General features: G+C 37.9%; 1 protein-coding gene across 7 annotated transcripts in view; it reads left to right on the forward strand.

Annotated features, from left to right (window-relative positions):
- The window catches only part of CATSPERT (catsper channel auxiliary subunit tau), a 160,186-nt gene that overhangs the window by 18,640 nt on the left and 115,224 nt on the right, over positions 1-26,322 (forward strand). For 6 of the 7 annotated variants that reach the window (XM_078451010.2, XM_078451014.2, XM_078451013.2 and 3 more), the window contains exon 2: positions 24,547-24,633. In XM_078451010.2, coding sequence (XP_078307136.2) covers positions 24,547-24,633 — 87 coding nt within the window. Of the gene's footprint in view, positions 1-23,230; positions 23,315-24,546; positions 24,634-26,322 lie in introns of those variants that run through there. The other variant, XM_060622950.3, reaches the window with a different exon arrangement.

Below are 26,322 nucleotides of genomic sequence, written 5' to 3' on the forward strand. Positions count from 1 at the left end.
AGAAATTGAAAGTAAAAATGAATTTTTTCTCTTTCTCCCTTCAAGAAAAAGAAAAACGAAAAAGATAAAAAAAGAAAAAAATGAAATTGTTTGAAAATTTGAAAAGGTGAATACACTGAAGTAGAATAAAATAAAATGAAGCAAGTAAAGTAGGATTTGAAAAAATTTACACAAAAGTAAAAAATATAGTAATAAAAATTAAATAAAAACATTTTTAATAAAAATTGAAAATAAAAATGAATTTCTTCTCTTTCTATATTCAAGAAAAAGGAAAGAATTGTAAAAGAGAAAAAGAAAAAAGAAAAAAGAGGAAAAAAAAATTGAATAGATGAACCTGCTAACACATTGAAGTGGGACTGAAATTGCTTCATTTTACCCTAGAAGTCAGTCTGTTTAGCTCTTTATAGTCCATAAATTAAGCCTGCGGTGAAACTTGTGTTCTTGAAGAGTGAAGTTGTCCCAGTTGGGCTGCGCTCAGTGTAACAGCTCTGCTCTCCACTAGAGGGATTGCTACCTTACTGGGGTGGATTGTTGCGGCGCTCGTAGGTGTGTATGCACATGTGTGGGAGCGGTGAAAATGGTGCCACACAGCTACCCAGTCTGTTCTCTCAGATCAGCAATCATGGACCTGTCCCCTGTCTTCAGCTCTTATCCACTCCCCACTTTTTCACTCTCCATGACCCTGCCCCTGGCAGTACCTCTCTCCCGAGTTTTATTTCAGATGTGGCTGTTTTCCCTGGCCCCTTACTTTCAAAGGACTGTGGCTTTGACCCGTTCAGCTCCTCTGTGGGAGGGTCTCACCGAGCAATGGCTGAATGAGCAATGGCCAAATGTTGGCTGCACCAGGAACGCTTGCTGGACCCTGCTGCTGGTGCCTTGAGACTGCGGCCAGGTGCCAGACTGCCCCAGGAAAAGTTTGCGAGACAGTGTAGCAGCAGTGTTTCAGGGATTATGCAATCTCACAACACACATCTGGCACCAGGCTTCACCCTTAATGACCTTGCCCCACCACCAGCGAATGTGCTGGGACCTGGTCGGACCAGGTGGCTTCAATAGTCTCTACCAAATGTCCTTCCAGCAGTGGAACTGCTTTTCCCCATGTAACCTGAAAACCTCCTGTACCCCACTCTGTTCCTGGGGATTTGCCCTTCCCACCAGAGCACCACCAGGTATTGAGCTGTGGAGTTGCAGCCTTTACACTCCCCTTGTTTACAGTCTTAATGGAATTTAAACCCTTTCCTTTTTCCTTTATCCCTTTTTAGTTTAGTCCCTGTGGCTGTTTCTAATTTTCCACTTTCTCTCCAGTTGCTTTTGGGGAGGGGTGCTTTTCCTGTATTCCTCCCCCCACCACCCCCCCTCCCCCGCAGTCTCTGTCCTCTCTGTGCCCACAAAAACGGTTCCCTACCTTTTGCGGCTTCTCACTCCCCAAGTTCAGCTCTTCGCACCGCATACCTGCTGAATTCTGTTGTTCAGGTTGTGCAGATTGTTGTGTTAATCCTCCAATCAGTTTTCTAGGTGTGTAGGATGGTTTAGTGTTGGTCTGGCTGTACTTCATGGACGTGAGACATACAAAAAACTAATGTGCTGTTCCGCCATCTTGGCTTCTCCCCTCGGATTCCTTTTTTTTTAATCTTTGCATATCACAGGTTTTTGATTTGTGGTTACCATTAGATTTATATATAACATCTTGTGCATATAACAGTTTTTATTGAGTTGGTATTCACTTAAGTTTGAACCATTTTGAAAGCACTAAATTTTTACTCTTCTCTCCCCAATCCCCACATTTTAGATATATAGTGCCATTGTTTAAATCCTTTTATTTTATTAATCTTTTTACTGATTGTTACAGATACACTTAATTTTATCGTTTTGTGTCTTCTACTTTTCTTACTCCTGCTTATGGTGTTTTCTTTCCACTCAAAGGATCCCCGAAACGTTTCTTGTAAGGCTGGTTTTGTGGTGATGAATTTCTTTAACTTTTGTTTATCTGGGAACTCTATCTCTCCTTCTATTCTGAATGATAGCCTTGCAGGATAAAGTACTCTTGGTTGCATATTTTGTTTGTTTCAGCACTTTGAATATATCATGCAACTCCCTCTGGCCTGCAAAGCTTCTGCTGAAAAATTAGCTGATAGACTTAAGTGGTTTCCTTTGTACTAACTGTTTTCTGTTGTTGCTTTAAAAATTCTCTCTTTACAACTACTTTTTACTACTTTAATTACTCTATGTCTTGGTGTGGACCTCCTTGAATTGATTTTCTTTTCTTTTTTTTTTTTTTAAAGATACAACTATGTAACTTTTATTTTTTTTTCAATATATGAAATTTATTGTCAAACTGGTTTCCATACAACACCCAGTGCTCATCCCAAAAGGTGCCCTCCTCAATACCCATCACACACCCTCCCCTCCCTCCCACCCCCCATCAACCCTCAGTTCTCAGTTTTTAAGAGTCTCTTATGCTTTGGCTCTCTCCCACTCTAACCTCTTTTTTTATTTCCTTCCCCTCCCTCATGGGTTCCTGTTAAGCTTCCCAGGATCCACGTAAGAGTGAAAATATATGGTATCTGTCTTTCTTTTTATGACTTATTTCACATAGCATCACACTCTCCAGTTCCATCCACATTGCTACAAAGGGCCATATTTCATTCTTTCTCATTGCCATGTAGTACTCCATTGTGTATATAAACCACAATTTCTTTATCCATTCATCAGTGGATGGACATTTAGGCTCTTTCCATCATTTGGCTATTGTTGAGAGTGCTGCTATAAACATTGGGGTACAAGTGCCCCTATGCATCAGTACTCCTGTATCCCTTGGGTAAATTCCTAGCAGTGCTATTGCTGGGTCATAGCGTAGGTCTATTTTTAATATTTTGAGGAACCTCCACACTGTTTTCCAGAGTGGCTGCACCAGTTTGCGTTCCCACCAACAGAGCAAGAGGGTTCCCATTTCTCCACATCCTCTCCAGCATCTATAGTCTCCTGATTTGTTCATTTCGCCACTCTGACTGGCGTGAGGTGATATCTGAGGGTGGTTTTGATTTGTATCTCCCTGATGAGGAGGGACGTTGAGCATCTTTTCATGTGCCTGTTGGCCATCCAGATGTCTTCTTTAGAGAAGTGTCTATTCATGTTTTCTGCCCATTTCTTCCCTGGATTATTTGTTTTTCGGGTGTGCAGTTTGGTGAGCTCTTTATAGATTTTGGACACTAGCCCTTTGTCCGATATGTCATTTGCAAATATCTTTTCCCATTCCGTTGGTTGCCTTTTAGTTTTGTTGATTGTTTCCTTTGCTGTGCAGAAGCTTTTTATCTTCATAAGGTCCCAGTAGTTCATTTTTGCTTTTAATTCCCTTGTCTTTGGGGATTTGTCAAGTAAGAAATTGCTACGGCTGAGGTCAGAGAGGTCTTTTCCTGCTTTCTCCTCTAAGGTTTTGATGGTTTCCGGTCTCACATTCAGGTCCTTTATCCATTTTGAGTTTATTTTTGTGAATGGTGCAAGAAAGTGGTCTAGTTTCAATTCCTCTGCATGTTGCTGTCCAGTTCTCCCAGCACCATTTGTTAAAGAGACTGTCTTTTTTCCATTGGATGTTCTTTCCTGCTTTGTCAAAGATTAGTTGGCCATACTTTTGTGGGTCTAGTTCTGGGGTTTCTGTTCTATTCCATTGGTCTATGTGTCTGTTTTTGTGCCAATACCATGCTGTCTTGATGATGACAGCTTTGTAGTAGAGGCTAAAGTCTGGGATTGTGATGCCTCCTGCTTTGGTCTTCTTCTTCAAAATTACTTTGGCTATTCGGGGCCTTTTGTGGTTCCATATGAATTTTAGGATTGCTTGTTCTAGCTTTGAGAAGAATGTTGGTGCAATTTTGATTGAGATGGCATTGAATGTGTAGATAGCTTTGGGTAGTATTGACATTTTGACAATATTTATTCTTCCAACCCATGAGCACGGAATGTTTTTCCATTTCTTTATATCTTCTTCAATTTCCTAAATAAGCTTTCTATAGTTTTCAGCATACAGTTCTTTTACATCTTTGGTTAGATTTATCCCTAGGTATTTTATGCTTCTTGGTGCAATTGTGAATGGGATCAGTTTCTTTATTTGTCTTTCTGTTGCTTCATTATTAGTGTATAAGAAGTCAACTGATTTCTGTGCATTGATTTTGCATCCTGCAACTTTGCTAAATTCATGTATCAGTTCTAGCAGACTTTTGGTGGAGTCTATCGGGTTTTCCATGTATAATATCATGTCATCTGCAAAAAGTGAAAGCTTGACTTCATCTTTGCCAAATTTGATGCCTTTGATTTCCTTTTGTTGTCTGATTGCTGATGCTAGAACTTCCAACACCATGTTAAACAACAGCGGTGAGAGTGGGCATCCCTGTCATGTTCCTGATCTCAGGGAAAAAGCTCTCAATGGCTTTTATGATGTTTAAGTATGTTCCTTCTATCCCGACTTCCTCGAGGGTTTTTATTAAGAAAGGATGCTGAATTTTGTCAAATGCCTTTTCTGCATCGATTGACAGGATCATATGGTTCTTATCTTTTCTTTTATTAATGTGATGTATCATGTTGATTGATTTGCGAATGTTATACCAGCCCTGCAGCCCAGGAATGAATCCCACTTGATCATGGTGAATAATTCTTTTTATATGCTGTTGAATTAGATTTGCTCGTATCTTATTGAGAATTTTTGCATCCATATTCATCAGGGACATTGGCCTGTAAGTTCTCTTTTTTTGCTCGGTCTCTATCTGGTTTAGGAATCAAAGTAATACTGGCTTCATAGAATGAGTCTGGAAGTTTTCCTTCCCTTTCTATTTTTTGGGATATCTTGAGAAGGATAGGTATTATCTCTGCTTTAAACGTCTGGTAGAATTCCCCTGGGAAGCCATCTGGTCCTGGACTCTTATTTGTTGGGAGATTTTTGATAACTGATTCAATTTCTTCACTGGTTATGGGTCTGTTCAAGCTTTCTATTTCCTCCTGATTGAGTTTTGGAAGTGTGTGGGTGTTTAGGAATTTGTCCATTTCTTCCAGGTTGTCCAGTTTGTTGGCATATAATTTTTCATAGTATTCCCTGGTAATTGCTTGTATTTCTGAGGGATTGGTTGTAATAATTCCATTTTCATTCATGATTTTATCCATTTGGGTCATCTCCCTTTTCTTTTTGAGAAGCCTGGCTAGAGGTTTATCAATTTTGTTTATTTTTCAAAAAACCAACTCTTGGTTTCGTTGATCTGCTGTACAGTTTTTTTAAATTTTATATTGTTTATTTCTGCTCTGATCTTTATTTCTCTTCTTCTGCTGGGTTTGGGGTGTCTTTGCTGTTCTGCTTCTATTTCCTTTAGGTGTGCTGTTAGATTTTGTATTTGGGATTTTTCTTGTTTCTTGAGATAGGCCTGGATCACAATATATTTTCCTGTCAGGACTGCCTTCGCTGCATCCCAAAGAGTTTGGATTGTTGTATTTTCATTTTCGTTTGTTTCCATGTATTTTTAAATTTCTTCTCTAATTGCCTGGTTGACCCATTCATTCGTTAGTAGGGTGTTCTTTAACCTCCATGCTTTTGGAGGTTTTCCAGACTTTTTCCTGTGGTTGATTTCAAGCTTCATAGCATTGTGGTCCAAAAGTATGCATGGTATGATCTCAATTCTTGTATACTTATGAAGGGCTGTTTTGTGACCCAGTATGTGATCTATCTTGGAGAATGTTCCATGTACACTCGAGAAGAAAATATATTCTGTTGCTTTGGGATGCAGAGTTCTAAATATATCTGTCAAGTCCATCTGATCCAATGTATCATTCATGGCCCTTGTTTCTTTATTGACCATGTGTCTAGATGATCTATCCATTGTTATAAGTGGGGTATTAAAGTCCCCTGCAATTACCACATTCTTATCAATAAGGTTGCTTATGTTTGTGAGTAATTGTTTTATATATTTTGGGGCTCCTGTATTCGGCGCATAGACATTTATAATTGTTAGCTCTTCCTGTTGGATAGACCCTGTGATTATTATATAATGCCCTTCTTCATCTCTTGTTACAGCCTTTAAGTTAACGTCTAGTTTGTCTGATATAAGTGTGGCTACTCCAGCTTTCTTTTGACTTCCAGTAGCATGATAAATAGTTCTCCATCCCCTCACTCTCAATCTGAAGTTGTCCTCAGGTCTAAATTGAGTCTTTTGTAGACAGCAAATATATGGGTCTTGTTTTTTTATCCCTTCTGATACCCTATGTCTTTTGGTTGGCACATTTAGTCCATTTACATTCAGCGTTATTATTGAAATATATGGGTTTAGAGTCATTGTGATGTCCGTAGTTTTCATGCTTGTAGCGATGTCTCTGGTACTTTGTCTCACAGGATCCCCCTGAGAATCTCTTGTAGGGCTGGTTTAGTGGTGACGAATTCCTTCAGTTTTTGTTTGTTTGGGAAGACCTTTATCTCTGCTTCTATTCTAAGTGACAGACTTGCTGGATAAAGGATTCTTGGCTGCATATTTTTTTCTGTTCATCACATTGAAGATCTCCTGCCATTCCTTTCTGGCCTGCCAAGTTCCAGTAGAGAGGTAGGTCATGAGTCTTATCAGTCTCCCTTTAAATGTTAGAGCATGTTTATCCCTAGCTGCTTTCAGAATTTTCTCTTTATCCTTGTATTTTTCCAGTTTCACTATGATGTGTCGTGCAGAAGATCGATTCAAGTTATGTCTGAAGGGAGTTCTCTGTGCCTCTTGGCTTTCAATGCCTTTTTCCTTCCCCAGATCAGGGAAGTTCTCAGCTATGATTTCTTCAAGTACACCTTCAGCACCTTTCCCTCTCTCTTCCTCCTCTGGAATACCAAGTATGCGTAGATTATTTCTCTTTAGTGCATCACTTAGTTCTCTAATTTTCTCCTCATACTCCTGGATTTTTTAATCTTTTTCTCACCTTCTTCTTTTTCCATAATTTTATCTTCTAGTTCACCTATTCTCTCCTCTGCCTCTTCAATCCGAGCCGTGGTCATCTCCATTTTATTTTGCAGATCATTAATAGCATTTTTTAGCTCCTCCTGGCTGTTCCTTAGTCCCTTGATCTCTGTAGCAATAGATTCTCTACTGTTCTCTATACTGTTTTCAAGCCCATCGATTAATTTTATGACTAATATTCTAAATTCACTGTCTGTTATATTGTTTAAATCCTTTTTGATCAGTTCATTACCTGTCGTTATTTCCGGATGTTGTTTTGAGGGGAATTCTTCTGTTTCGTCATTTTGGATAGTCCCTGGAGTGGTGCGGGATGCGGGGCACTTCTCCTGTGCTGTCTTGAGTAACTTGCGTTGGTGGGCGGGGCCGCAGTCAGACCTGATGTCTGCCCCCAGCCCACCGCTGGGGCCACAGTCAGACTGGTGTGTGCCTTCTCTTCCCCTCTCCTAGGGGCGGGATTCACTGTGGGGTGGCGTGGCCCGTCTGGGCTACTTGCACACTGCCAGGCTTGTGGTGCTGGTGATCTGGCTTATTAGCTGGGGTGGATCGGCGAGGGGCAGGCTTAGCTCGCTTTTCCTTCGGAGATCCGCTTTGGGAGGGGCCCTGCGGCACTGGGAGGAAGTCACCACCATCGCCGGAGGGATGGATCTGCAGAAGCACAGTGTTGGGTGTTTGCCCGGTGCAAGCAAGTTCCCTGACAGGAACTGATTCCCTTTGGGATTTTGGCTGGGGGATGGGCGAGGGAGATGGCGCTGGCCGAGTGCCTTTGTTCACCACCAAGCTGCGCTGTGTCATCCGGGGCTCAACACCTCTTTCTCCCATTGTCCTCCAGCCCTCCCATTCTCCGAAAAGAGCTGTTAACTTATAACCTTCCAGATGTTAAGTCCCGCTTGCTGTCCGAACACACTCTGTCCGGCCCCTCCGCTTTTGCCAGCCAGACTCGAGGGCTCTGCTTTGCCTGAGGGCTGCCTGGCTGCCCCTCTGCCCCGGCTCCCTCCTGCCAGAGCACTGCCTCTCTCTCCGCCCTTCCTACCCTCTTCTGTGGGCCTCTCGTCTACACTTGACTCCGGAGAATCCGTTCTGAATTGATTTTCTTGAGGGCTCTCGTGCCTGCTGGGTCTGGATATCTATTTTCTTCCTCAGATTTGGGAAGTCTCAGCTATTATTTCTTCGAATAAATTTCTCTTCCCTCCTTTCCCTCTTCTCCTTCTGTGATCCCTATAATGCAAATGTTGTTACACTTGCTGGTGTCACTGAGTTCCCTTAATCTAGTCTCATTTTTTTATTAATGTTTTTTCTCTCTCCTAATAAGTTTGATTGTTTTTCATTACTCCCATCTTCCAGCTCACTGATCTGTTCCTTTGCTTCTCTAGTCTACAACTTATTCTTTTTTAGTGTATTTTTAATTTCAGTTACTGTGTTCTTCATCTCTGATTCATTCCTTTTTATATTTTCTAACTCTTTCTTGAAGTTCTTACTGAGGTTCTCCACTCTTTTCTCAAGTCCAGTGAATATCTTTATGACCATTATGTTAAATTCTCTATCAGGCATATTAGTTGTCTGTTTCATTTGGCTCTCTTTCTATTATTTAATTTGGGGCATATTCCTCTGTCTCCTAATTTTGTCAGGGTGTCTGTGTCTGTTTCTGTATGTTAGGAAAATCAGCTACTTGTCCTGCTATTCAAATAATGGCCTTATGAAGAAGAGGACCTGTAGTGCCCTATAGTGCATTGTCCCCTGTTCACCAGAATCAGGCACTTCAGGGATATCTCCTCAGTGTACTATGTATTCCGTGTTGTTGTGGTTGAACTCTGTTTGCCTTTGGTCCAGTTATCTGCAATGGCCTTGTTGTTGTGGGCAGGGTTTGGTCCCTGTGCTGTAATGGGCCATTATGGGGTCACCTTGGGTTTGAGTCAGGTCAGACCAGATGCCTGCACTCAGCATGTTTGTTAGAACTGTAATCACAGTGAAAAACAGGACACTCTCCCTGCATTGTCCCTTGGAAGGCTTTTGTTGGTAGGCAAGACCTAACAGACCAGATGTCTACCTCTAGTTTGTCTGTTGGGGAGTACAGTGACCCTGATCTCCTGGGATTTCTCTGTGTGTTGCCCCTGTTGAGGTTTTTGTTGGTGTTTGGGGCCAGCAGTCAGATGATATATCTGCCCCCAGGTTGGGGCCACAGTTGAACTGGTGTGTGTGGTTATCTTCTCTTCTCCTCAGGGCAGGAGTTGTTTTAGAGTGGTGCTGGCTACTGGGCTGCTTAAACAATGCCATACTTTTGGCACCTCCCTGGATGGACTCCCATCTAGTGGAGATGGTTGGATGGAGCAGATCTGTAGGAGAAAGTGGGGGCAGGATGCACTGTCAGCAAGCGTGGTGGAAAGTGTTTGGGCTGCTTTCCACAAGTGTCAGTGCATCTAGACTGGTGAGCAGAGGAAAGAAATGGTGCCAGCCAGCAATTTTGTTCTTGTATAAGGTTCACAAAGAAACTTACCTTTTCTGCACAGGCTCTGAGACCAGCAAAGAAATCTTCCTGTATACCCCAGGTACCTCAGAAACTGCTGCTTCTGTGCTGTAACTTGATGAGGTTTTTGTCAGACTGTCTTTTTAATGCCAGGGACCCAGTTTTTAATAGCCTTTTGGCTTTCACAGAGCCGAGCCTGCTCATTTTTAATGTTTCCTATGTTAAGCCTCACTGATAATAAAAATTTGCAAAGTTAAGCCCATCTAGTTTCAGAGTCAAATGTTATAGGAATTCATCTTCCCAGTGTGGTCACCCATGCCTGGGGTGCTGAGTGTGGGGTTTGCTGCTCCTCCTCTTCCATGCCTGCTGTCCCTCCCTCCTGTAGTCAGTCTTACAGATTAGTTTGTTTCTTGACTGTGTTTCTGCCCTTCTACCATCTTGATTTGGCCTCCTCTCTACATTTAACTCTGGAAAACCTGATCTGCCTGTCTTCGGTCATTTTCTGGGTTATTTACATTGATGTGGGTGTTATCTAGGTGTGTGCATGGGACAGGGTGAGCCCGGGGTCCTCCTACTCCATGATCTTCCCCAGCATTTGACATTTTAAGTATTATATTCCGTGACATGGACCTCCTTGGGTTCATCTTGTTTGGAACTCTCTGTGCTTCTTGGACTTGGATGTCTATTTCCATTGCTAGGTTAGGGAAGTTTTCTGTTACTATTTCCTCTAAAAATTTTTTACAACTGTCTCTCTCATTCTTCTGGGACTCCTGTAATTCTTGTTTGCTTGATGTTGTCCAAGAGATCTCTTAATCTATCTTCATTTTTATTAAAGTTGTTTTTTCTTTTTGCTGTTCATCTTGCGTGTTTTCCATTACCTTTTTGTCTAGATCACTGATGCTTCTTTTGCATTTTATGATCTATTGTTGATTCCCTCTAGTGTGTTTTTTATTTAGTTATTGTATTCTTCAACTCTGATTGGTTCTTTTTAATATTTTCTATCTCTATGTTGACAGTCTCACTGAGTTCTTCCCTCTTTGTTCCAGCCCAATGAGTGTGTTTACAGTCATTACTTTAAATTCTTTATCAGGCATATTGCTTATCTCTGTTTCATTTATTTATTTTTTCTTAAGTTTTTTCCTGTTCTTTCTTTTGTAACATATTTTTTCTGTATCTCCATTTTGCTTGACTATCTTGTTTATATGGATTAGGCAGAAAGACTACTTCGCCTAAACTTGAAGGAGTAGTTTTGTATATGGTGTCCCCTATGTTGACTGTGTGTGCTTGGTGATGGTTGCTGGCTGGCTGGAGGTATGGCAATATATGCTACTTACTGTTTGAAACTGTGGCTTTTTACAAAAAGAAGGAAAAAATAAAAGAAATAAAAGAAAAAACCCAAAAAGAACAAAAATAAAAATAAGACTAATTTTAAAAATTTTAAATTTTTAAAAAATAATAATTTAAATAAAATTTATATATGTAGCTTATTTTCTGTGCCCCAGCTCCATAGAGGCTGGTGTGGTCTTACAGACTCTGGGTTCACTGAGGTCTTGAGCTCATTGTGAGCCAGACCCTGTTCTGGTCTGGGCTTTTTTTTTTTTTTTTTAATTCAAGTGAGTTAACATACAGTGTAGTCTTTGCTTCAAGGGTAGAACCCAGTGATTCATCTCTTACATAGGACACCCAGTGCTCATCCTGAAAAGTGCCCTTAATAATGTGGGCATTACCTACAATAATGAGTGCCATCACTCATTTAACCCATCCCCTCACCCACCTCTCCTCCTTGGGCAACCTCAGTTGTATTTAAGAGTCTCTTATGGTTTGCCCCCTCTCTTTATCTTATTTTTTCTTCCCTTCCCCTATGTTCATCTGTTGAGTTTCTCAAATTCCAGATTTGAATGTGGAATCATATGATATCTGTCTTTCTCTGACTCACTTATTTCATTTAGCATAATACCCTTTAGTTCCATCCACGTTGTTGCAAAAGGCAAGATTTCATTATTTTTCATTGCCAAGTAGTATTCCATTGTATTTATATACCTCATCTTCTTTACCCATTCATCAGTTGACGGACATTTGGGCTCTTTCCATAATTTGGCTGTTGTTGATAGCATTGCTATAAACATTGGGGTGCATGTGCCCCTTTGAATCAACATTTTTGTATCATTTGGATAAATATCTAGTAGTGCAATTGCTAGGTTATAGGGTAATTCTATTTTTAATTTTTTGAGGAACATCCACACTGTTTTCCAGAGTGGCTGTGCCAGTTTGCATTCCCACCAACAGTGCAAAAGTGTTCCCCTTTCTCCATATCCTCACCAACATCTATGGAAACTCCTGAGTTGCTAATTTTAGCCACTCTGACAGGTGTAAGGTGGATCTCATTGTGGTTTTGATTTGTATTTCCCTGATGGTGAGTGATGTTGAGCATCTTTTCATGTGTCTGTTTGCCATCTGGATGTCTTCTTTGGAAAAATGTCTATTCATGTCTTCTGCCCATTTCTTCACTGGATTATTTGTTTTTTGGGTGTTGAGTTTGGTAAGTTCTTTATAGATTTTGGATACTAACATTTTATTCCATATGTCATTTGCAAGTATCTTATCCCATTCCATCAGTTGCCTTTTAGTTTGGTTGATTGTTTCCTTTGCTGCTTAGAAGCTTTTTATCTTGATAAGGTCCCAATAGTTCATTTTTGCTTTTATTTCTCTTGCCTCCAGAGACATGTCAAGTAAGAAGTTGCTGCAGCCAAGGTCAAAGTTATCACTGCCTGTTTTCTCCTGTAGGATTTTGATAGTTTCCTGTCTCACATTAAGGTCTTTGATCCATGTTTAATTTATTTGGGCATATGTTGCAAGAAAGTGGTCTAGTTTCATTCTTCATGTCACTGTCCAGTTCTCCCAGCACCATTTGCTGAAGCGACTATCTTTTTTCCATTGGGTACTTTTTCTTGATTTGTTGAAGATTAATTGGCCATATATTTGTGGGTCCATTTCTGGGTTCTGTATACCATTGATTTATGTGTCTGTTTTTGTGCCAGTACCATACTGTCTTAATGATTACAGCTTTGTAATACAGCTTAAAGTCTGGGGTTGTGATGCCTCAAGGTTTGCTTTTCTTTTTCAACATTATTTTGACTATTTGGGATCTTGTGTTTCCATAAAAATTTTAGAATTGTTCTAGCTCTGTGAAGAATGCTGGTGTTATTTTATAGGGATTGCATTGAATGTGTAGATTGCTTTGGGTAGCAGAGATATTTTAACAATACTTGTTCTTCCAAACTATGTGCACGGAATGTTTTTTCCTTTGTGTTTTGAATTTCTTTCATAAGCTTTTTATAGTTTTCAGCATACAGATCTTTTACCTCTTTGCTTAGGTTTATTCCTTAGTAATGTTCTTTTTTTAAATTTTTTTTAATGTTTATTTATTTTTGAGACAGAGCGAGACAGAGCATGAGCAGGGAAGGGGCAGAGAGAGAGGGAGACACAGAATGTGAAGCAGGCTCCAGGCTCTGAGCTGTCAGCACAGAGCCCGATGCGGGGCTCGAACTCACGAACTGTGAGGTCATGACCTGAGCCGAAGTCGGACGCTTAACCGACTGAGCCACCCAGGTGCCCCGGTATCTAATGGTTTTTGATGCAATTGTAAATGGGATCAGTTTCTTGATATCTCTTTTTGCCCCTTCATTATTGGTGTATAGAAATGCAACCTATTTCTGTACATTGATATTATATGCTGCGACTTTGTTGAATTCCTGTATCAACTCTAGCAGTTTTTGGTGGAGTCTTGTGGGTTTTCCATAGAGTATCATGTCATCTGCAAAGAGTGAAAGCTTGACTTCTTCCTTGCCAGTTTGGATGCCTTTTATTTCTTTTTATTGTCTGATTGCTTAGGCTAGGACATCCAGTACTTTGTTGAACAGCAGTGGTGAGATTGGATGCCCTTGTGTGCTCCTGATCTCAGGGGGAAAGCTCTCAGTTTTTAGCTATGGGCCTTTCGTATATGTTCCTTCTATTCCTACTTTCTTGAGGGTTTTTATCAAAAAACAATGCTGTATTTTGTTAAATGCTTTTCCTGCATCTGTTGAAAGGATTATATGGTTCTTATCCTTTCTTTTAGTAATGTGGTATATCACATTGATTTGTGAGTATTGAACCAGTCCTGCAGCCCAGGAATAAATCCCACTTGATCATGGTGAATAATTCTTTTAATGTACTGTTGAATTTGAATTGCTAGTATCTTGTTGAGAATTTTTGCCTCCAGTTTCATCAGGGATATTGGCCTGTAGTTCTCCTTTTTAGTGGGGTATTTGTCTGGTTTTGGAATCAAGGTAATGCTGGCTTCACAGAATGAGATTGGAAGCTTTTCTTACATTTCTATTTTTTGGAACAGTTTGAGGAGAATAGATATTAACTCTGCTTTAAATGTCTGATAGAATTCAACTGATGAATGGATAAAGAAATTGTGGTTTATATACACAATGGAGTACTACGTGGTAATGAGAAAGAATGAAATATGGCCCTTTGTAGCAACGTGGATGGAACTGGAGAGTGTTATGCTGAGTGAAATAAGCCATACAGAGAAAGACAGATACCATATGTTTTCACTCTTATGTGGATCCTGAGAAACTTAACAGGAACCCATTGGAGAGGGGAAGGAAAAAAAATAAAAAGAGAGGTTAGAGTGGGAGAGAGCCAAAGCATAAGAGACTCTTAAAAACTGAGAACAAACTGAGGGCTGATGGGGGGTGGGAGGGAGGGGTCGGTGGGTGATGGGTATTGAAGAGGGCATCTTTTGGGATGAGCACTGGGTGTTGTATGGAAACCAATTTGACAATAAATTTCATATATTTAAAAAGAGAAAAAGAATTCCCCTGGGAAGCTATCTGGCCCAGGACTCTTATTGGGAGATTTTTGATAAACTAATTCAATTTCTTTGCTGGTTATGGGCCTGTTCAAATTATTTATTTCTTCCTGTTTGAGTTTTGGTAGTGTGTGAGTGTCTAAGAATTTGTCCATTTCTTCCAGATCGTCCAGTTTGTTGGTATATAATTTTTAATAGTATTCTATAATAATTGTTTATATTTCTGTGGTGTTGTTTGTGATCTCTCCTCTTTCATTCATGATTTTACCTATTTGGGTCCTCTTTCTTTTTGAGAAGTATGGCTAGGGTTTTATCAAATGTTGATAGGATCATATGGTTCTTATCCTCTCTTTTATTAATGTGGTATATCACATTGATTTGTGAATAATGAACCAGTCCTGCATCCCAGGAATATTGTTTTTTTTCTTTCAAAAACCAGCTCTTAGTTTCACTGGTCTGTTCTTTTTTTTTCTTCTTTTGGATTTTATTTCATTTATTTCTGCTCTTATCTTTATTATATCCCTTCTTCTCCTGGCTTTGGCTTTATTTGCTGCTCCTTTTCTAGCTCCTTTAAAACAAGATCCATCTATATGTTGCTTATAAGAGACTAATTTTAGACCTGAGGACACCTGAAGATTGAAAGTGAGGGGATGCAAAACCACCTATCATGCTAATGGACATTAGAAGAAAGCCAGAGGAACCATACTTGTATTAGACAAGCTAGATTTTAAAACAAAGACTATAAGAGATGAAGAAGATCACTGTATCAGAATTAAGGGGTCTATCCATGAAGAAGAGCTAACAATTGTAAATATTTATGTCCCCTGAAAGAACCTAAATATATAAATCAATTAATCACAAACATAAGCAAACTTATTGATAATACCATAATTGTGGGAGATTTTAATACTCCACTTACAACAATGGACAGATCATCTAAGCAGAAAATCAACAAGCAAACAATGGCTCTGAATGACACATTGGACCAGATTGACTTAACAGATACATTCAGAACATTTTAACCTAAAGCAGCAGAATACACATTCTTCTCGAGTGCGCATAGAACAGGCTCCAGAATAGATCACATGTTGGGTCATACCCCTCAACAGGTACAAAAATATTGAGATCATAACCATGCATATTTTCGGATTGCAATGGTATGAAACTTGAAATCAACCACAAGAAAAAATTTGGAAGGCCCTCAAATACGTGGAGGTTAAAGAACATCCTACTAAAGAATGAATGGGTTAACCAGGAAATTAAAGAAGAAATTTAAAAATACATGGAGGCAAATGAAAAGGAAAACATGGCAGTCCAATCCTCTTGAGATGCAGCAAAGGCAGTCCTAAGAGGAAAATACATTGCAATTAAGGCCTATCTCAAGAAGCAAGAAAGGTCCCAAATATACAACCTACCTAATTTTCTATCCATCTGGGATTTTAAGGGGGAGAGGAAGAGATCATCCCCACAGCCCCTTGGTCCTTTTCAACCATAGCTTCCCCCACCCCCCCCTCCGCCACCATGCCCCAGTACAATCAGGGCTCAGGTGGGCATTCAGATCCTTGCCTTGCTGAGGTCACAAGCTCACTGTGACAAGTGGGAATGCCAGTTATGGCATCAGGATCCACTGGTTATGGTGTCCAGACCCTTCTTTGTTGTGGGCTTTTAAGGTGGAGGGGGAGAGAGCTCCTTGGCTCTTTTAAATCCTGTTTTGTTTTTGTTTTGTTTTGTTTTGTTTTGTTTTGTTTTGTTTTGTTTTGCTGTGCCCCAGTGCAATTGGGGCTAGAGTGGTCTTGTGGACCAAGGGCTTGCTGAGATCACAAGTTTGCTGTGACAACTAGACCTACCCATTATCATGTCTGGACACTGCTGTGGTCTAGGCTTTGTTGTCTTTTATATACTAGTTGCTCTTTTAAACTGCAGCTTTTTTTCTGTGCCTAAGAACAGGAATCTGTCCCAGGTTCCTCAGTATTATCCCTTCCTACTGCCATTTGCAGTATCCTGGGGTTTGGACTTCCCCTTTGTTACCGTGGCTCTGTTTCTCTTGCTGTTTTCCTGCTCTTCTCTCTGTCTTTGGTTTTCAGAAGCTGTTCAGTCAGCCCTCAGATTTTCTTCAAGAGGAATTATTCTATTAATAGGTGTAATTTTGTGTGTTCTGTGGAGGAAGTGAGTTTTTCAAGGTTTTCTTCCTATAGGTCACCATCATGGACCAGAACCTCTTAATTGTGTTTTATCCTCTTTTCTTGATTAAGTTAGTGGTTGGTTTATTTTTTGACTCTAGATTACTTTGAGAATGGATATATTAACAGTATTGAATCTTTCCATCCATGAATATGAAATATTTATCATGAATTTAGATCTTCTTTAATTTCATTCAGAAATGTTTTGCAGTTTTTAGTGTACAAGTCTTAATATTTCTTCTGTTTATTGTTTCTTCTGTTAATATTACTACATTCCTTCTATTAAATTTATTCCTAAGTATTTTTTATTTTGATGCTATTTCATATATAATTATTTTCATTACTGTTATACAGAAATGCAAAAGATTTTAAAAAAATTTTTACGTTTTTATCTTTTTATAAAAAACAGGGCTCAATTCCACACCCCTGGGATCATGACCTGAGTTGAAATCAAGAGTCAGATGCCCAACCTACTGAGCCAGTCAGACACTCTACAAAAGATATTTTTGTATTTTGTTCTTGTATCCTGATACTCCATTGAGCTTGTTTATTAGTTTTAGTGTACAGGATTTTAATGCCTGCACATAAAGACTAGTTTTACCACTTTCTTTTAAATGTGGATACTTTTTATTTCGTTTTCTTGTTGGACTGCATTGGATATAACCTACAGTCCAATGTTGATTAAAAGTAGTGAGGGGCGCCTGGGTGGCGCAGTCGGTTAAGCGTCCGACTTCAGCCAGGTCACGATCTCGCGGTCTGTGAGTTCGAGCCCCGCGTCAGGCTCTGGGCTGATGGCTCGGAGCCTGGAGCCTGTTTCCGATTCTGTGTCTCCCTCTCTCTCTGCCCCTCCCCCGTTCATGCTCTGTCTCTCTCTGTCCCAAAAATAAATAAAAAAAAAAACAAAAAAAAAAAAAAAAAAAAAAACGTTGAAAAAAATTAAAAAAAAAAGTAGTGAGAGTGAACATTTGCCTTACCAATCTTAGGGGGAAAGCACTTAGTCTTTCACCATCGAAGTGTGTTGTTAGGTAAGTTCCTTTCTATTCCTAGTTTGTTCAGAGTTTTTATTAAGAATGCATTTTAGGGACGCCTGGGTGGCTTAGTCGGTTGAGTACCCAAATTGATTTTTACTCAGGTCATGATCCCAGGGTCTTGGGATCGAGCCCCGCATCAGGCTCTGTGTTGAGCGTGCAGCCTGCTTAAGATTCTCCCAACCTCTGCCCCTCTCCCCAGCTTTCTCTCTCTCAAAAAACAAAAATCCATTTTAGATTTTGTCAAATACATTTTCTGCATCTTTTGAAATGATCGTGTGATTTTTCTTGGACTATTTATTAATATGGCTTATTACATTAATTGATTTTCAGATGGGAAAATCCCACTCTGTCATAGCACATGGTCCTTTTTTGTCTGTTGCTGGATATGGTTTCCTCATATTTTGTTGAGGATTTTTGCCTCTGTATTCATGAGGAATGGTAATCTGTTGTTTTCTCATCTTGTGATGTCTGTCTGTCTTTGGTATGAACATAAAACTGACCTCATAGAATATCTTGGGAAGTTTCCTTCCTCTACCTCCTCCTCCCACTTTTTTTTTTTTCCTGAAAGAGTTTGTGAAAGATCGTTATAATTTCTTCTTTTAAGTATTTGGTAGAATTCACCAGTGAAACAATATGGGCCTGGGTTTTTCTTTTTAGGAAGAGTTTTAATTACAAATTCAATTTCTTGTTATAGGTATTTTCAGTTATTCTTTCTTCTTCTTGGATCAGTTTTGGTAATTTGTGTCTTTCTAGGAATTTTTCCATTTCATCTAAATTGTGTAATTTGTTAGTATAAAATTATTTATGGTTGTAATAGTTTATATTGCCTTATATGGCAAGGAACTTTGCAGATGCAATGATTAGGATTTTGAGATGGAGAGATTATCTTGGATTGAGTTGGGCCGTAAATGTAATTTGTAATCACATATGTAATCACAAATGTAATCACAAATGTCTTTGTAAGAAAGAAGTAGAGGTATGCTGTTGAAGACATATCTAGTAGCGGAATTTCTGGATCATAATTATATATATGCTCAACTTCAGCACATAATACCAAACAGGTTTTCAAAGAAGATAGACCAATTTATATTCTGTATAAGAATTCTAGTTACTCCACATCCTTGCCACCTGATATTGTCAGTCTCTTTATTTTTAACCATCCAAGAAATGTGTTAATGGTATCTCTTTGTGGTGTTAACTTTTTTCCCCTGATGACTAATGAGGGTGAGTTCCCTTCCAAATGTTTATTAGCCATCATATAAAGTCTTTTGTGAAATACTTATTTTTCTCTTGGATTGTTTGCCTTTTTCTTAACTAATTTCTATAAGTTTGTATATATATTCTAGTTACAGGCTCTTTGTCAGTTATACTATACATGTTGCAAATATTTTCTCCCAAATATCTTATGTATGACATCTTTTGATAAGCAAAAGTTATTAAATTTAGTGTAGTTTAATGTATCAAACTTTTTTCTTTATGGTTATTGCTCTTTGCATTGTTTTGAAGAGCTTCTTCCTCAGCTGCATGAAAATATTCTCTTGTATTATCTTGTAATTGTTTTTCCTTTGACATTGAGATCAACAGTTCACCTGTAACTGATTTTTTTGTGTGTGGTGTGAGATACAAGTCAGGTTTTCTTTTCTTTTCTCTCTCTCTCTCACCTCCTTCCTTTCATTCTTGTATTCTTTCTTTCTGTATTTTTTTCATGGTGATTAATACTTGACCTACCTTAGACTGTTTTTTCTCCCCTATTCTGCAGTACCAACTTTGTCACAAATGAAATACCCATGTGTGGGTCTGTTTCTAGACTCTAATCAGTTTCTTTGGTGCATTTATCTATATTTTTGCTAATGCCTTCAGACATTAAGAAATAATGTCCTTAATTCTTTAATTTTTAAATACTTCATTTTGTTTTTCTTCAAGATAGTTTTGGCTATTCTTGGTCTTTCCATTTCCATTTTAGTTTTTGGGAAAGTTCATCAATTTCTTTAGGAAAACTTATTAGGACTTTGATTTTGGTTCATTGAAACTATAGTTCAGTTTGAAGAGATGAATTATTTTGAGTTGACTCTTGAACAGTATGGGGGTCAGGGATACTGATCCTCATGCAGTTGAAAAATCCATGTATAACTTTTGATTCCCCCAAAATTTACTACTAATGTCTACTGTTGACTGGAAGCTTTACTGATAATATAAACAGTTGATTAACACATATTTTGCATGCTAATATGTATTGTGTACTATATTCTTACAATAAAATAAGCTAGAGAAAGGAAAATGTCAAGAAAAATCATAAGAAAATGAAAATATAGTATTGTATATTGAATATTGTATATTCATATATACGTATTCATATAGAATGAATATACATTCATGTGTATATGAATGAATATTCATTCATATATACATTCATATAGTATTGTATATTGAATATTGTATATTGAATATTCAATTGTATATTGAAAAAAATCATGTATAAATGAACCCATGCAGTTCAAATTTATGTTGTTTGATGACCAACTGTATATATATATTGTGATGCAATATTTACATAGAACATATAAATATATAAGTAATACATAAGCATAACAGTATTTATATGTTTATATGTAAATATGTATATTATTGTACGTAAGTATATGTATCTCAGTATAATATACCTATGTATGTTATACAAATACAATATAATAAAGTAATAAAACTATGTCTTGCTTCTTTATGCTTTTACACTTACTTATTCTGTCTAGGCTTCTCTCCTTGTAGTTCTTAACTATTTTCCTCTTGCGACCCACTTGACATATCATCACTTCTTTCCCTAACACTCTTTCTCCCCACTCCCCTTGTTTGCCAGGTGTTTATGAGATACTTCTTCTTCTTCTTCTTTTTTTAAGTAGGCTTTATTTAAGAAGGTTCCCAGCACAGAACCCAATGTGGGACTTGAACTCATGACCCTGAGATCAAGACCTGAGCTGAGGTCAAGAGTCGGACACTTAACTGACTGAGCCACCCAGGTACCCTGATATACTTCTTAGGTGGTACCCTGATATACTTCTTAGGCATCCTGTATGGGGCTTGGTACTGGAATCTTACCTCTTGCTCCTCTTCTGCTCCAGGGTTGTGGCCATTAGTATTTGCTAAAAAGTGGACAATCAAATGAAGAACTAAGTATCAGCTTTATCTAAGGCTTTCTCTAATGAGTCTAAATGGGAAACTTAATGGAACTCCTACCTCCATCTCAAATTGAAGGCAGCATGTATGAAATGGAGAAGGTGAACCTGTTTCATTCTTAGCAGACTGTGCCTAGTTGAAATATGCATAGAAACTGGCAGCTTAAAGCCCCCTGAAGTCAGATTTAGGAAAGTGAGACAAATTATGGGCATTTACATGTGACTCTGTATCAGTATATACAATCTTATCAGTAAAAAACATGTGAACATCTGTCACCAGTGTTTGCATATTTATTTATATATTACATAAATGTGCTGTAATTTACTGTGTAAAATCTACAATATACAAAAAATTAAAAGTGATAGCCAATATTTCTAAAAATGATTTCCATTTTATTATTAGTGGTACAGAATTCAATAAGCATTACTATTTTGAAAAGCATGATCTAGTATTTGTGATGTAGTAATTTGAAGGTCTGGTGCTAAGGCAAATTTATATCAGTATATCGTTTTTAATGCTATTATATTTGAAAAAGATACTTTCAAAGATTCGAAATTTCAAGTGGAAGAGGTGCATCTTGGTTGTGCTTATTAGTAAACCACATTACTCCTTTTTCTTTTTCTTTTTAAATATTTATTTATTTAAGCAATCTCTACACCCAGTGTGGGGCTTGAACTCACAACCCCAAGATCAAGAGCTGCATGCTCTTCTGACTGAGCCAGCCAGGCACCCCCACATTCTCATTTTTCATTTTTATTCTATTATGCGAAGTTTTTAGTCCAGATTTTATCAGTAAAATGTTATCTTTTCTGAGTAATTAGTTCTGGCAAACTAATTGGAAGGCATTCCATTCTTTTTTATATTTAGAAGGAAAAATCGTCTAATCTGCTCAAACCCTTCCTTTGTGAGATTTTTTAAACAAACGAGGAAATTGTTTCTAAGTTTTTAAAGTGTGATACCTTGAGCTTGTAGGGATCATAGCACATTTGCACACACACAAAATTACATTAGATGAAAATATTTCCAATAGTTTTCAAAATATTCTCCACATTAGTTCATTTCAAAAAGATAGTTATTTTGATACTCATTAAAATGTAACTATCCTACTCTGAAAAGACAGATTAAGAAATACATATTTTAAAACATTTGCTAGTTTACATACTGCTGATAAATCTTTGTCATTACAAAAAAGTTTATATGGAACATTTGTCTTTTTGGAAAACCAAAGTACATGGTAAGTCTTTATGTTTGCCAACTTTTAAAAATATTTTGCCATGAAATTTTTTATGATCAGCTCTTGTCTATTTGTAAAGCACACAATATGTTACTTAAGGTAGTGTGAATTGGTCAATACACTTAACTGGCAAATGAAATATCCAGAACTCATGAAGGCAATGATATGCGCCTCTCTGAACATCAAACTCACACTTTGCCTCAGAATATTTGTCTACTGCTTATAGTCAGTTATATATACTTACTTTATGGTTAAAGAAAATTGTTAAATTCTAATATTTTTTTTCCATACTCTAGGGGATAATCCCTGGGCTCTGCTGTGAATGTCATTGTTTCATGGGAACAGAACCACAGAGGGTGAAAGAGAGTCATTGCTCCTGAGCTTGGGCGGGGAAAAGAGGACTTAAATATTTTATAGAGTTAATAATTCCAGGCACTTGTAGTTTGCACAATGAATGGGAGGGTCTGAGCAATCAAATTAAGTTATTCTTTTTCCCATGTAGGAGATCTGGGTTCAATAAAGAAAAAATAAAGATAAAATTCTGTTTTTTCAGCAATTGTTTTTCTTCTTTTTTTTTTTAAGAAATGGAAGGCATCTATGTTGTTTTTTTTTTAATTTTTTAAAATGTTTGTTTATTTTTGACAGAGAAAGAGAGAGAGAGAGAGCGAGAGCATGAGCGGGGGAAGGGCAGAGAGAGAGGGAGACACAGAATTGGAAACAGGGTCCAGGCTCTGAGCTATCAGCACAGAGCCCAACGCGGGGCTCGAACTCACGGACCGCAAGATCGTGACCTGAGCTGAAGTCGGATGCTCAACCAACTGAGCCACCCAGGCGCCCCCAGCAATTGTTTTTCTTATAGAGAAGCAATAATTGTTTTCTTCACTCATCTCTCTTAAACTCCAGGCTGAACTTATTAAAGGCAAGAACACTTCAAAGGAGAATCAGCACAGTGCCAGGCATATAGTTATGCCAGCACATTAGTAAATGTTAATTAACGTAAGGACATTAATTAAGGTTTCCATTAGGGCTAGGAAGTAGAAATATATGAGGGAAAAGGTAAGTGTGTAGGCTGGTGGATTTTCAAAGAAAACTAGAACAGAGGAGAGTAGTCAAAAAAGTCACTGGGGATGAAATACAGAGAACAATGTGAGTGAATGTACAGAGGTATTGCGAGAGACTTATTCAAGGGGCTTTGAATAAGGGGCCTTTCATAGTGGAAGGCATAGTGGAATTAACTGAAATAAAAAGTCTCTGCAGGTTCAGGAAAAATTCTAGGTGGTATAAGTAGGCCTTATGAGACTAGTCTTCAGAACTTTTACTCAAGATTCTGATGGAATTTTGGCAAAGAATTGTTTTGCTTGTGTTGCTGTCACTGAAGACAACTCTGCTCAGATGAGGAAGGAAAAGTAAAGAGGTAGTGATCTGAGAGGCAAGGCAATATTTTTGCCACATAATTAAGGATAAATTGAGAATCAGTATTCTAAAGGAATTACTCCCCCTCCCCAATTATTTTGTATTTATTAAAAACCACATTCAAAGTAGACTTCCATAATAAGAGGGTCCATAGAAAGTTGAGAGTCCACATTAAATACACATGTAATGTACCACAGTTTGATAGTTTTGTTACAACATAGTGGTTGTCACTCAGTTATCTTAAACTACAAATTATACAAATACATAAAAATCATATATATAAAGTCCATTAAACCAGTCAGATGCAGCGATGGCAATGATAGCAAAATGATCTAGGACATATACAACAAGTTTTTTCAGTACAACCAAAGTGTTTGTTATTTACTTTGAAGCAAAAATTTCAACATAACTAGGGATTTATTATATACATCAAAACAGAACAATTCTTAAAAAGACACATACCAACAGACTCCTGGGAAGTTAATGTTTATAAGTAAGGCCATACTGATTCAAGTTAGCAAAAGTTGGGGATAAATACAATTCTCCTTTCAGGTTAGGTTTTTAGTAGGTTTTTCCCTAGTTCCTTTGCCTTTCCCCTCCATTCACTTTAATGCTCTTTCTCTTTTAAAATCTATACTAAAATGTCTTGAAAATTTTAAAAGCTAACCATCATGTGTAGTGACCAGAGCCCTTAAGAACAAAGTTAAATTCAACCCACAAATATCAGTTAGTGAAATTACTCTGGAGGAAATCACACAACTAAGAACCAAAGCCATTTGCCCACTGCTCCATTCCTATGTACCTACTATTCCAAAGGATTAAATTCCAATTCCTTCAGTGGCTGATGAACTGGGTGAATATTGGGATAACTTACTTGCAAGCACGATCACTGTCCTCTGTGGGATATGGTCTCAAGTCCATGTCAGATTGAGACTAAGATGTGGTAATGATGGTCAGTTTTAGTTAGCAAGGAGAGTTCATTATTCATGGTATCATACACTTCTTTCCTCTCTCATGACTCCTTTAATGATCTTATATTTAATTGTTTACGTTTTGCTTCTCTGTTAATTTATTGATAAACTTATTGAGGGTAGGGATGAGTTTTCTAGTTATATTCTACTGCCTAGACTAATACCTGATAAATACTAAATACTCAAAATATTTGTTGAAGTAAACTTTTATCTAGTTTTTGTTTGCCTCCTAAAGTCTTATATTAATTTATTTACATTGTAGATGCTGAGAAAAACTCTTAGAGGGTCTGAAAGTGAAGAACTGGAAGTAACACCTCAAGTTCCAACTTTGGTACCATTTGGGGATGTGGTATGTGTGACTAATCCTTAGTAAACCTGTACAAATTATTTTATTTTATGTGAAGACTAGTTAACATTTATTATTTGATTCTCAAAAAGTATATGTAGGGGCGCCTGGGTGGCGCAGTCGGTTAAGCGTCCGACTTCAGCCAGGTCACGATCTCGCGGTCCGTGAGTTCGAGCCCCGCGTCAGGCTCTGGGCTGATGGCTCGGAGCCTGGAGCCTGCTTCCGATTCTGTGTCTCCCTCTCTCTCTGCCCCTCCCCCGTTCATGCTCTGTCTCTCTCTGTCCCAAAAATAAATAAAAAAACGTTGAAAAAAAATTAAAAAAAAAAAAAAAGTATATGTAGAAAATATTTCTGATAACATATTTGTAAATTTTTCATTTTTTCTTTGAGTTAGAAAAGCATTCTAATCACTGAAATTAGGGAAAACATCTTGATTCACAGGCAAAAAAATGTTTTCTAATTCAAAAACTGAATTCCCAAACTCTAGGTACATCAGAGTCACCTAGGATACTTATTCAAAACATTGATTCTTGGCCCCCTCTTAAAATCTGCTAACTTGGAATCTGAGAATGGGGTCTAAGAATCAGTATTTTTATTGTGCTTGTCAAGTGATTATATTGTCAGATTTAGGAGCCTTTGAGCTACAATTTGAAAATTGACTCCACACCTCTCCCTTATCCCCAAAATAGTAAGTCCCAGGAACAAAAGGGAAACACGCTCATGAATTATACATATACACACAAACACACAGGTAGGATCTAATGTCTATGCTGAGAAGTAGAAAAATCTGTTTTTTCGTTTGGGTGCTATGGAGTATAGGACATGAGGATCTATGTATATTTAGAACTAGCAAATGTGGAATTCTTTTACAGCTGTCTTTATTTGTGAACATCATTAGAATAGTTAATGGGTATGAAGTGAGAGTTTCTCTAATCTCTCTTCTCTAGATCCTATCATATACTGTACATTTTTTTTATTAAAAATATATGATGAATTTAACACCACGTTTTTTGGGGAGAAAAAGTAAGACTGTATTAATATATACTTTTTTCTTTTTCTTTTTCTTTTACAAAATGAGCATTTATCCATGTAATTATATAGCACTTTCCTACATCACAATGAAAGTTGGAGTATAAGCCTTCACTGTCCAAATCTAAACTTAGAAAAAGACTCTTTGAAATGCCTTTGGGCTGTAAGCATGTCCATTATTGTTGACATAGTCACTTCCGTAATCCATACTCTTGAATAGGACTTCTGCATTTCTTTTGAACTGGTATTTTGATTTCATTCACACTTCCTAACTTTGTAGTTTGTATTTGCCTTATTTGAATTACATATTGCTAGACATTAATAAACTTCTCTTAAAAGTCAGTTGGAAATATCTGACAGATGTTTGGCATGTGATAGCTCCTCTCAGTGTAGGATTTGTCACATCACTTTCTTTTTGAAACTTCTGTGACTCATTCTGAGGTATTTGGCAAGGTTTGTACATGTGTCTGCAATGATAATTATATCAAAACACTCTATTCCTCATTCTGATAGATCCCTTTTTCAGAAAAAAATGGTGAAAAAGCTATCTTAAAATTGGGCACATAAAGTGCTTTAGTGAACACCCTTCTTGTTGCTTTACTATTCTAATGTGTGTTGGGGGGTTGGGTGAAAGTGTTGACATGGTTAGTGCTTTGACCCACA

The sequence above is a fragment of the Panthera onca genome, chromosome C1 (genome assembly GCF_046562875.1).
Source record: "Panthera onca isolate mPanOnc1 chromosome C1, mPanOnc1 haplotype 2, whole genome shotgun sequence".
In the NCBI taxonomy this organism is placed as follows: domain Eukaryota; kingdom Metazoa; phylum Chordata; class Mammalia; order Carnivora; family Felidae; genus Panthera; species Panthera onca.